The sequence below is a fragment of the Xiphias gladius genome, chromosome 15, assembly GCF_016859285.1.
Source record: "Xiphias gladius isolate SHS-SW01 ecotype Sanya breed wild chromosome 15, ASM1685928v1, whole genome shotgun sequence".
Lineage (NCBI taxonomy): Eukaryota > Metazoa > Chordata > Actinopteri > Istiophoriformes > Xiphiidae > Xiphias > Xiphias gladius.
Genome location: NC_053414.1, coordinates 32,899,318 through 32,911,550, shown reverse-complemented (window position 1 = coordinate 32,911,550; position 12,233 = coordinate 32,899,318). Strand labels below are relative to the sequence as shown.

The 12,233-nt window shown below is 38.2% G+C and overlaps 1 protein-coding gene across 4 annotated transcripts in view; it reads right to left on the bottom strand.

Annotated features, from left to right (window-relative positions):
- tenm3 (teneurin transmembrane protein 3) overlaps nt 1–12,233 on the bottom strand; it is a 230,546-nt gene that overhangs the window by 100,356 nt on the left and 117,957 nt on the right. For all 4 annotated transcript variants that reach the window (XM_040145299.1, XM_040145300.1, XM_040145301.1 and 1 more), the window contains exons 10-12: nt 9,753–9,854; nt 7,411–7,605; nt 169–369 (exon numbers count right to left, since the gene is read on the bottom strand). In XM_040145299.1, coding sequence (XP_040001233.1) covers nt 169–369; nt 7,411–7,605; nt 9,753–9,854 — 498 coding nt within the window. The remainder of the gene's footprint in view (nt 1–168; nt 370–7,410; nt 7,606–9,752; nt 9,855–12,233) is intronic.

Here is a 12,233-nt window from a genome sequence, read left to right as displayed (position 1 = left end):
CTGCTTTTTTTTGTTTGCAATGTTGCTTTTATACATACCATAAAAATAATAATAATAATAATTTATTCTTTTTCTAAATTCTGTAAGACATGAGAATGGAATCAATGGAAAAAAAAATCTACACAATGACAGATCGTTACACTATGTGATATTAAACATAACACACACCTAAAGAGCAGTCAGGCCCAGTCCAATTCTGGTCGCAGGTACAAGTGCTGGTGTCTGCTATGTAGGTTCCATGACCTGAACACTGGTCCGGACACATGGCTTTGGCAATCTCACAGCTGGCTCCGCCCCAGCCTGGCTGACAGTGACACTCAGCATGAATACAAACCCCATGGGCTGAACAGCTGGGGTCTATGCAGTCCACTGGAGATAGAGAAATGAAGAGAGAGGGTTACAATGTACCAAATAGTACATATAGTACACATGCATACTGTCTATATTACATATATATTCATATATTTCAAGCTGCATTAACTAATGGCCACTTGAGGGCAGAGGTACAAGCTGTTAGTGAAGTCACTTAAGTCCAAGTCTGAGCAGCTCCGTGACTGAGTCAAGACAAAGTGGGGTCAAGTCAGAGTAAAAAAAAAAAAAAAAAAAAAAAGCCCCATTCAATCCTAGAAAAAGTGCATGTATTACCACATTATTACAAACAAACTATGAAAGGCTGATATCTTTCCAGGTTTTTAATCAGGGCAGGGGCCATAGCTACCATTGAGGACAATGTCATGACTTTGGGTTCACATTCTAAACACAAATTGTACGTGATGAGCTTTGAAGGCTGATTAGGATATTTTTTTAGACTCAGTATCTTTAATTTTGAACTTTCTAATGCAAACACATCATTTATGTATTGCTCCACCAGATATATATTCCTTGCAGTATGGTGAAAGCTTTGAAACCATAGACCATCATGCTATAATTAATCAATTGAACAAAAATGTGGAAAAAATAAAATTCAAATTTTTTACTAACTTTTTTTTGGTAGATAGTCAACTTTTTCTTATGGACACTGCACTAAGGGAGTTTGGACCTCAGTATTTCTAAAATCCTCCTACAGCCCTGTATGTTTCTATGCTCAGATGATCTCGGCAGATAGGGTCCAAATACAAAAACATTACAGATTAATTTGTAACAATATGTTACTCACTGCAATTCAAGGATGATATGATTTGATTCAGCAGTGATTTGATGTTTATTCAGCTAATTTGATATTTATCTTGTTAATGAACTGAAATGTACTAGATTAGAATAAAAAAAGTAACATGAAGATTCACTTCATTTATATTTCAAAGCACAAAAGTGGGAAAGGCTAGAAAAATTGGTCTCCGCTACATCAGTAATAGTAAACATGGCAGTGATACACACTGTTATCTAATGTTCCTAAGGAGGAATTTCTCACTGAAATGCTGTTGCTCATTGTCAATCTTGCAATAACAGCTGTTATAAACGTGATTGGCTTTTTTGGGGGAAGGGGTGGGATATGTGTGATACAACCGCCATCTTGGCGTTACGGACTTTTGTATTCAAAATGCTTTAAGTGGTGGATCTCCTCTTGTAATGTCTCTGGTTATACATCCATGGTCCAAAGTTCTTATTTTCAAGGGGGCTATATGAGCGCGTGTCCGTGTAAACAAAATAGCTTCTACATTCAGCTATTACCTTTAACTAGGATGATTTGAGACCAGAGTGTTTTGAAGGTGTGTCAGCGGCTAATGCTAGCGTTATCGCATCAGATAGACTATTGGCAACCTTACCGTCAGCAGACAGTATTCTTGATTAATGAGTCCCAAGTTCTGTAGTTTGCTTGTTTTATGCTACCATTGCACGTGGTATAGCTTTAAATGCAGTGAACACGGTAGAATCCTACTCTTATTAAAGTGGGTATGCACAAAGAAAGAGAAAGGAGGCCGGGATTGATGCAACTGCACACAGTCAAGACCAGATATATTGATACCAGAGACCTCTAGACATGTTATGAGAAACACAAAAATACTGTGATTAAAAATTTGTGTCTGATATGTTTTTTTTGACAAAAAAAACAATGAACTACTTAAAAATTCTCAAAATTGCATAGTCCTGCCTTACAGAAAAGTCAAGAATTTATAAGATGCAGATATTGTTGGACGTTTCACTACTACCTACAAAATGTCTCCTACTTCAGTGAAAAGTCCATTCTCAGTGTATGTGCAAAGTAGGTTTCAAGTTTCCACATCACACGTGTTTAAGTTGCATAATTGACCATAATTGGCTTCCAAACCATTTGTGATGTTACAAAATCCTGTGTTAAACTGAGATTTAAGGTGAGCAGAAAAAAATCTTTCCCCCATGAGCAGATAATATAAAATTAGCCAACCGACTCCTCAGGTAAATATGAGTATCTACTGTAGGGATTCTGACTTTCTTCACCAGCTAGTCGATAACTGTGTCTGCTGTCCTGTGCGGTTCAAGTTGCATATATTGAATTTATCAGAGCTGTTTCATTGATAACAGCTGCCTGTGGTGGCTAAACACAAGGTTGATGAGAGCAGAGTGTGAACCAAACAGTAAAGTTGAATACTATAACACCAAAACCTTGAGCTGGAAAAAGCAAAAATTCTGAGCTGGTGATAAAGCAGCATATTTCACCCTTTGTTAATATAACAAGACTGGGTCAAAACCTAGCATATGGCTTGTATATGTATGTATGTAGACCATGTATGGTCAATGTGCAAAATTGAGGACGTAATTGAAAACTGTTGTTTGATCTTGTTGTAAACAACTGCTTACAATGGAAAGCAGCTAAAGCCTGCTCGATAAGTCACTAAATGCTAGATGACGTAATACACTAATTAACATAATCATGATATCAATTCATTGTATTTACATTCTCCCTAGTGTCAGCTGGTTTCAGCCCTGTATCTGTTTGCTTCTCTCCTCCTTTCTGTGCTCACATATAAAGTATTTTAATCCAGCTGAATTCCCAATAAAGCTGTTCTCATTTACATGTTTTTCTATTTTTGTTGTCAGACATCGGAACAAGTATGAAATCGTGATTGAAACTCAGCCCATTAAAACGACATGTTAACCAGCAGTCACTTCGAAGCCATTTCCAAGCTGCTGCTCCGCTCTGCTAAAATCCTCATTTTATAACCGCAATGTCGTCTGACAGAATCACCAGACACATAAGTTAAAGACAACGGCTGTCCTGTGATTTCAGCTCTATTTAATTTTAAAATTATCACTCAGAGAGAAAGTTAGAAGCTCATTCACATCTGTGCAGCTGCTGTGTGGTCAATTGAATGAGATGCATAGAGAGATGTGCCTGCTGAGGGAAAGCCTGAGCTCGTGCTCGTGTGGAAATACTGGTGACTCTCTTCGACAGAAAGTGGCTAAGGTTTGTAAAAAGTTGAGATAGAGTAGCAAAAAATGCCAACAGTAACACAGAAACGCTGGCAACCGGGAATGAGACAATACGCTTAATGCAGCACGTGGAATGGCCACTCACTACTGTTACTTAATAATAATAATGTTGTATGATAAAAGTATTAAATCAAAGTACATCTTTATGCCACCAGGCATATATGCATTGGTATTTTTCCCAGGTGAAAACTGCACCAAAAGAAACCAATAAATTCTGTCAAGCACATTGCAGTTTGTGCATACAACTGATAATTACAAATATAGTCAGTTGGCAGTTTATTAGGTACACCTAGCTAAAATTAACACAGTCTAATACAACAGTCCTGCAATAAATCCTCCATTCATGAAGGATATAATGTTTAGTTTTTATTGAAATTGAATAAACTGTATGATCATTTGGAAGGATGTAGTGTGTTGTGCTGTTGAGCTGTATTGCATTATACAGAGAGAGGAGTTTCTGTTATTTACCGTACATTCATTGGTGTAAGTGGGGTGGACAAAATGATAGAAACACCTGGACACCATGGTGGGTGTCCATAAATTTCATGTAGCAGTGGTTTTGTGTTGGAGTTTGACTTGTTCTTAATTTTGACACCAAGATTTTCATTTTTACTGCGAATGCATATCAGATCCAAATATAGCTTATTATCTTTCATTACTACTGATCGGTATCGGAATTTGCCCTGAAAAAAACATACCGGTTGACCCATACTATGTAGTTCTCTGCATGTTTCAGCTGCTTTGAGCTCATTGTTTGGTTTTCTTATACCAGTTAAACCCCTGTTGGGGGTCCATCTGAATGGGACAACCAGTGTCAGATGACACTCCTCCATGCCCCTATTCTCATCCAGGGTTGGACCAAGATGGGATGCTGCCCCGTTTTGGTGAATTGGCATTGCTACTAAATTTTGAGTAACTTTTATTTGGTGGTAAATTATTAAATGCAATTTAGTGTAAATCTCCCACTTATCAGTGAAATGTTTGAAACTACAGAGCTGTAGTAAAGTTATGGCTGGTAATGCCAAATGTTTTTTATGTTTTGCCTCTCAGTAATGCTCACACATTCATGGCTTTGACTATTTGTTTCTTATTGATATCCTGCACAAAAAAATGAACATTATATTTCATTTGGCTGTGATATTTTCAGTGGAAATTCTACATGGCATCTTTGACATAATTTGCAGACTCAGCAGCGGTAAATGGGATTAACACACACACACACACGCACAGACACACACACAAACACACACACACACACACATAGACACACACACACACACACACACACACACACACACACACACACACACACACACACACACACACACACACACACACACACACACACACACACACACACACACACACACACACACACACACACACACACACACACACACAAACACAGCCTTGCAGCTCAGGGCGAATTCTATCTCACTGTCTCCTTCTGTCTCCCTCATACTCACTCAGAAAGGATTAGTGTGATTGAGGATCGAACTAATCTGAAACTAATCTGGTTACTGTCCCCTGTTGTATGTATTTGCATATCTGAATGAGTGTGGTTGTATAGACATAATGTGCACGCATTGTGTCTACATTTGCACACACCTTAATTTTATGAATGAGTGCATCCCTATAGAGATGAGTGTAAACCTCTCTACGTAGTATGCGAGTCTAAGTGTGTGTGTATGTTTGTCCAACTAGTGAATAGTAGATTAGTATTGATCATTTCAGATTAAATTAGTGTGCTGTATAGCTTGTAGGCTATTTTAGCCAACTATTTGTCAGCAACTGGACAGTAACCATGTATGTTTGTTTTTCTGTGTGACAGAGAGATTAGAGTAAATGAATTTACAGTCTAGCAACAATGCTATTTTAGAAAACTACCTGTCCGCAGCCTCAACTTAGGGGAGATTTTAGCTATCACAAAAGCTGTAACAATGATTAGTTGCTGAGTAATGTACACTGAAGCTAACCAAGGAACTATCAAGCTCGTTGTCCTATTTACAGTAATTACAGGGGAAGGCATGGCAACATAGAACTGACAACTTCCAGAATACTCCCTTATAAATAACTGTTAGATATTTCTCAGCAGAACAACATATTCAGATATTCCAGAGGTCAGATGCCCCCCCCCCCAATGCAAAGGAATAGTTCCTTTTCCAAAGCTGTAAATTAATCGTGACACCATTTGCCACTCCATCCAGATACCAAACCACAACTGGTGTTTAAATATAAAGACAATCAAAGCCCTCTTGGAGCGCCATGTTTGAGATTACACAGGCCCCTCTAGCAGCAGGGGGACTGCTGCCCTGTTTTGCCAATCGTTTAACCTCTAAAACTATTCCTTTAAATCTACATGGAACTTTAAACAGAGGAGTTGAATACTGTATTCTTCAAGGTGGAATTAAAAAAAAGGGAATCCAACATCACTGTTAGACTGACAGAACCAAGGAGGAAACTGTCCTACTATAATGTATGTCCCATCCTCACTTTGGGACTGTCCCATGGACATTCGAAAGGCCCCCTCCTCCTGATTGTCTCTCACCCCTACTCTTTGATAAACAAAGAAAGTCTTCTCAAAAGAAACATCTCTGCTCCGTAATTGCTACAATGCCATTACTGAATTACTTTTGTTGTTGTTTGAATGTGTACATTTGATTTGTATTTCTATTCTAACTACATTAGAGACTTGCTATCATTTATTACTAAATTCTGCAAATTGTAGGCTACAGTATGTATGTTAAACTTGTATAAATATCTCCTAAACCATTAGAGATAAATATGTGATGTTTAGTCTCGTTGTAATCCCCTGGGCATCAGGACATAAGATAATTGTTCATTGTAGTTATTTACAAACAAAATCCGATTATTTAAGAAACTGACTTAAAAGTAAGACAATTAGGCATGTTGCATCTGACCTCTACTGGACAACGGTCCCAGAGAGGGTTTGAACATTGACACCTCCCCAGGAGGGTGAGCATGACAATGGAACGGTCAGATGCTTCTTGGACTCTCTTTCCCAAACTTTCCCTATAAAAATTCCTCATTGGAATGCAACTTTAGATTTCCTTTCCATTCTGTCACTGCATTGCTCCACCACCTTCTTCCCCACTCCGGACACCATCACGCCAACTCAGCTGCTACCATTGCACAGACATGCAAGTACACCTCTCTTCTGCTAACCGGGTCAACTGAGAAATTATAATTGGCTTCTCTATCCAAATGTGACTCTAAATTTATCAACGCTTTTACCAGCTGTGTCCAGTGATGGTCACATCATTTTGTCTTATTGTTGTGTTATTGTTGTGATGTTCTTTGTAAGTAGTATGTAGTAATAAATGCTCTACATATAAAGTCATTGCCTTTTTTTTCTGTAACTTACTTTCAGTCCCTTTACGTATCCTAATCTTTGTTGCTTTTTCTACCCAAGTTCAAGTTAATTCTTTCCAAAGGTTAAACTTGTGACATAGACACTCTTGACTGATTATCAAGAGAAATATTATACTGACTCTGAGATTGTGTTGCTGGATGAATAATTTAAGTGGTCCCGTGTAATTATTCTGATTAACGCTATATTTTGCCAAACTAAGCTAATTTATCTTCCATAATTAAAACTGTTGCATTAAATATCCAAACCAACAGTATATAACATTTATTATGTACCCTGTCAGGTCCCCAAGAGCAATAATATGGTTTAAAAAGATGTAAAGTTTGCAAGTGAAACTGATTCCGAATTATTATCCAATTATAACAAATTGCATGGATGTTTCTGTTTCAAAAGTAAATGTCATGGGTAGCCATTAAATTTTTGCTAAAACAATTATTTATGTTGACATTGAATTATATACTGATGTCTTTCCCAGATTACAGAATCTCAATGATGGAAAATGATGTGAAGCAGCCTCGAAATGATTAGGGAAAGGGAGCTAACTACTGCCAATAACAGTACGTAACTAAATATACCTTTTTATGTCTTTTCTTGGAAGAAATTATTCTTACCTTCCTCACAATTATCGCCTTTATAGCCAGTATTGCAGATGCAGGCACCCATAATGCAAATGCCGTGCCCTCCACAGTGGATGTCGATGCACTGGTTGGATGGCACGTCGCACTCAGTGCCTTTCCACCCACTGTAGCACTGGCAGCGTCCACGGGAGTACTGGCCATTACCACTGCACAGCACTGGACAGGCAGCTGGACCAGACACATGCAGAAAGGTGTATCAGTTAGACATACTGGCCTTATGGACTGACAGTCAGACACTTGAACCCCAAAGTTCCCCTTAAGCTCCCTTAGGCAAAGTCTACAGTGTCTGCACCATACAAACAACATATTAGTCATAAACTAGAATTACCATCTCGCGCATGTATGCCTCCTCCAATCAGTCAAGTTGCAGTTTACATCCCTGTCTGTCCAGACATATAAAAATGTAGTGAAGACTTTGAAAGAATTTAATAAAAGGTATTAAGTATATTTTGTCATAATTAGCGTATAAATTCTTGAGTTATGGCCAAAAACGTTTTTCGGAGGTGACCTTGACCAGTGACCTTGACCTTCGAGCACCAAATTCTAAGCAGTTCATCCTTGAGTCCAAGTGGACATTTGTGCCAATGTAATGAAATATCCTCCAGGCCTTCCTGTAATACCGCATTCACGAGAATAGGACAGATGGATGGAAAGATGTATATATGCGGAGGCATAAAAAAAGCATAATTTTATCAAATTTGAGGCCGATGATAAATTTAACAAATGACTGTCAATGTCCAATGACAACGATTCCATCATGCCCTGGATGTGGTCATTTATCATGGTAACTGGAGGTTAAAGGCCAATTTTATGGTCTCTCAGAACTAGACATGTTGTCTGACTACATTGGAAATCAAATATGTTTACATATTTTCAGGTGGAAGACATTCATAGTGTTGCACTTACAGACAAAACTGAAGTTATTGTAATTGGCCTCAACACCTCAGAAATCGTTATCTAATGATATAGCTACTCTAGATGGCATTGCCCTGGCCTCCGGCACCACTGTTAGGAATCTCAGAGTTATCATTGATCAGGATATGCAACTCCTTATTATCAGGCTGTCCGAACCAATCTTTAAATACTATCCAGCTGATCCATAATGCTGCAGCACGACTACTGACAGGAACTAGGAAAAGAGATCACATTTCTCCTGTGTTAACGTCTCTGCATTGGCTATCTGTAAAATCCAGAATAGAATATAAAATCCTCTTATTCACCTACAAAGCCCTTAATGGTCAGGAACCATCATATCTTAAAGAGCTCATATTACCCAATGACCCCACTGGAACACTACGCTCCCAGAATGCAGGCTTGCTTGTGGTTCCTGGAGTCTCCAAAAGTAGAATAGGAGGCAGAGCGTTTAGTTATCAGGCTCCTCTACTTTGGGACCATCTTCCAGTCCCCTGTGGGACCCTCTTCTCATTTAAGAGTAAGCTTAAAACCTTCATTTTTGAGAAAGCTTATAGTTAGGGCTGGCTCAGGCTTGTCTTGAACCATCCAGTTATGCTGCTATAGGCTTAGACTGCTGGAGGGACTTCCCATGATGCACCAAGCTCCTCTCTCCTCCCTTCAATCTGTATGCTTTCATATCCCATCAATGCTCATTACTAACTTGACTTCTCTCTCCTGTAGTTTTGTGCTTTCTCGTCTCTCTCTTCTCTCTTCCTATCGCTTTCTGCAGGTATTTCTGCCCCTGGTGCTGCAGAGTCCTGGATCTGTGACTGCAAAACACTTACTGCCCCCATGATCCTACTCAACACCCGCAGCATCAATTATTATGATTATCATGATTAGTATTATATCTAGTCTTTTTTGTATTATTATTAGCCCTATTATTATAATTATTAATTTTATTATTAGTCTCATTATTATTTTATGTCTTTATGTAGTGCCTGTAAGGCGCTATGTTCTCTTTCCTCCCTCCTCCCACCCCCTTGTCTCTCTCTGTTCAAGGTTTTTACCTGTTAAAGGGAGTTTTTCCTTGCCGCTGTCGCCAAGTGCTTGCTCATGTGGGAATGTTGGGTCTCTGTAAATATAACTATAAAGAGTATGGTCTAGAGCTGCTCTATATGAAAAGTGCCCTGAGATAACCTCTGTTATGATTTGGCCTTATATAAATAACACTGAATGGAAATTTAATTGAACAGAACGGAACAGTGACAGCCTTCAGAGTATTCAGGTCACACTCACTGCTGGGATAACACCTTCCCAACAATTACTGCCTCTCAATGGGTGGGAGGATGTTTGTATGTGTGTGTGTGTGTGTGTGTGTGTGTGTGTGTTTGTGTGTGTGTGAGTGTGTGTGTGTTTACCTCGAGAGCAGTCTGGCCCCAGAAATCCTGGGAAACAGTGGCATATTCCTGAGAGACAATCCCCATTTCCATGACAATTCTGAGGACACTCCATAATCGACTCTGATTGAGAATGAGTGAGGGAAAGAAAAAGAGAGAGAAGAGAGAAGAGGGAGAGGTGGTTTAAGGGTGTGAATTAATTGGGTGGGCTGAATATGCAACTGTATGTCTTCAGAAATAACACATATATACATAAAAACATACATACATACATACATACAACACTGAGAGACAAGTCCTCTGTGGCTGCTGTAGCTACAGCCAGTGAGTCAACACATTCAAACATCCAATTGCCCCGCTGCCTTTCTCTCTCTTTCTCAATTAAATTCGGTGTGCTTTATTTTATTGGTATGAACGTCAGGTGAACAATATTATCAAAGCGTAAAGGATAATACAACTCAATGCTGAGATGGGAAAAAAAGAATATAATTCATTAAGTCAAATAAAATAAATCAATAAATATGAAAACCCGAGAAAATTACAAAAAAACAGTTATCACATGTTTTGCGTGCATGCGTGTGTGTTTGTGTGTGTTTGTGTTTGTTTGTTCCATATGTGTAATACGCTTTGCCAAGATAATTATGTATCCCTCAGATTGTGACATGCAGTCATCTAGGGCAGGTAAGTTTGCTGTATGTCTGTCGCCTATTAGAATCTGTTGCTTTTCACTGTCATGTAGCTTTGTGAAGTTTGAGATTAACAAATTAAATTTCTTAAAGTATTACACTCTTAAAAAATACTATATTTGTCACATTTTAACAGTAAGTGCATGTCTGTCTCCACCTCACTTGTTATGCAGTGACCACAGACTCTCTCCCTCTTTTGGCAGCCAGGACTTCTTGTGTCGTCCTTTCTCTGTGGTTAGACTGTGGTCACTGAATCTGTATTTGGTCAAGTCTCTGCTTTGTAACTCTGACAGTAAAGAATAATTCTGATAATTTATATTCATGTTTTAGGGCCAGTTACAGTCCTGGTATAAATTATTGGCATCCATGAATTTTAAGTACAGAATTTATAATATCTTCAGAAATTAACCGCAAATTAACCAATTTTGTAAAATCAAAATACTGTATTTCAATAAAATGCCCAAGGTTGCTGAACAAAAGAAAATAGATAACTCCTGTTATTATTTAGAGCTACATAAATAAAATTGAATTTTGTACTGCTCTGGGTCATTGTCCTGCTGAAAGACCCAAAACTTTCACCTCAAACCTAGTTTTCTGTCACAGCGTAACACATTTCGCTCTAAAATACCTTGGTAATCTTCTGATTTCATCATTCCTTTGAAACATTCAATGCCTCCAGTACCAGAGGCAGCAAAGCAGAACCACAGCATGATAGAATCTCCATCATGTTTTCCTGTAGGTAGGGTGTCTTTTCCTTATAGGCTTCATTTAATTGCCTACAAACAAATGTACTGCATTCCCAAAGAAACTGTCCATAGAATATTATCCAAGAAAGACTGTGGTTTATCTATGAAGGTTTTTCTTGTTAGATGTCTTGTGTGGTATTTTTTTCCACAATCTGCATACACTTTTGCAGATTTCTCTCATTGAGTTTCTTCTTAGCACCTAAACCTGGAACTGTCTTAACAGTTTTATGACTGTGAAACTTCTTGATAACATTACGAGCTGTTGAAACAGGGATTTCAGGATCTTTGGAGAGTACCTTGTAGCGTTTTGAATTGTTATGTTTTTTGATAATAGCATTTATGATGCTCTCATACAGTTCTCTTGTCTTCGCCATTGTGAAAAAGAGACTGGAAACAATCAGCCCTTTTTTATGTAGTAAAACCATCATTCATTGGGTAATACAGGTCACATTACCACTAATAAGCAAAATTAGGCACAGGTGAGTCTTATTTGTTTAAGTTTATTAACTTTGAACATTTAATTGAATATTCTGATTATACAAAATTGGTTAATATTAATTTATTTCTAAAGATATTTTAAATTCTGTGCTTAAAATTCAGGGGTGGCAATAATTTCATCCAGGCCAGTAGCAATTAACTTTGTTTTGAGTTTTGGTTTGATTTGTCCGATGTTCCAGTTAGGTACTTTTAATAATTAAATAATTTGGTTTACTCTGATTTTCAGTAACTCTCAGGACCAGCTATCAGAAGGGACTCTTCTGGGGGATCGGTTCTTGGGTTTCTACTGCCTGAAATCTCAATGTGTCTTGGGGGCTTAATTTGAGGTGTGACCAAAATTTAAGTGTCCTTTTTTCAATGTTAATAATCAGTGGGTAAGGGCCTGCCCTGCATGCTCTGCTTGGTGTTTGTCTTTGGATGATGACTGAGTGGGCCCCAAATGTCACTACCAGTAAGGTTGATTGGTTGGATTACATGGAAAAAAATTGAGTCCAAATTTAAATTGGTATGTCTATTTTGTAATATTTTCTTCTCATTGTATAAAAAGTTCTACATGCTTTTTGTTTCAGTGC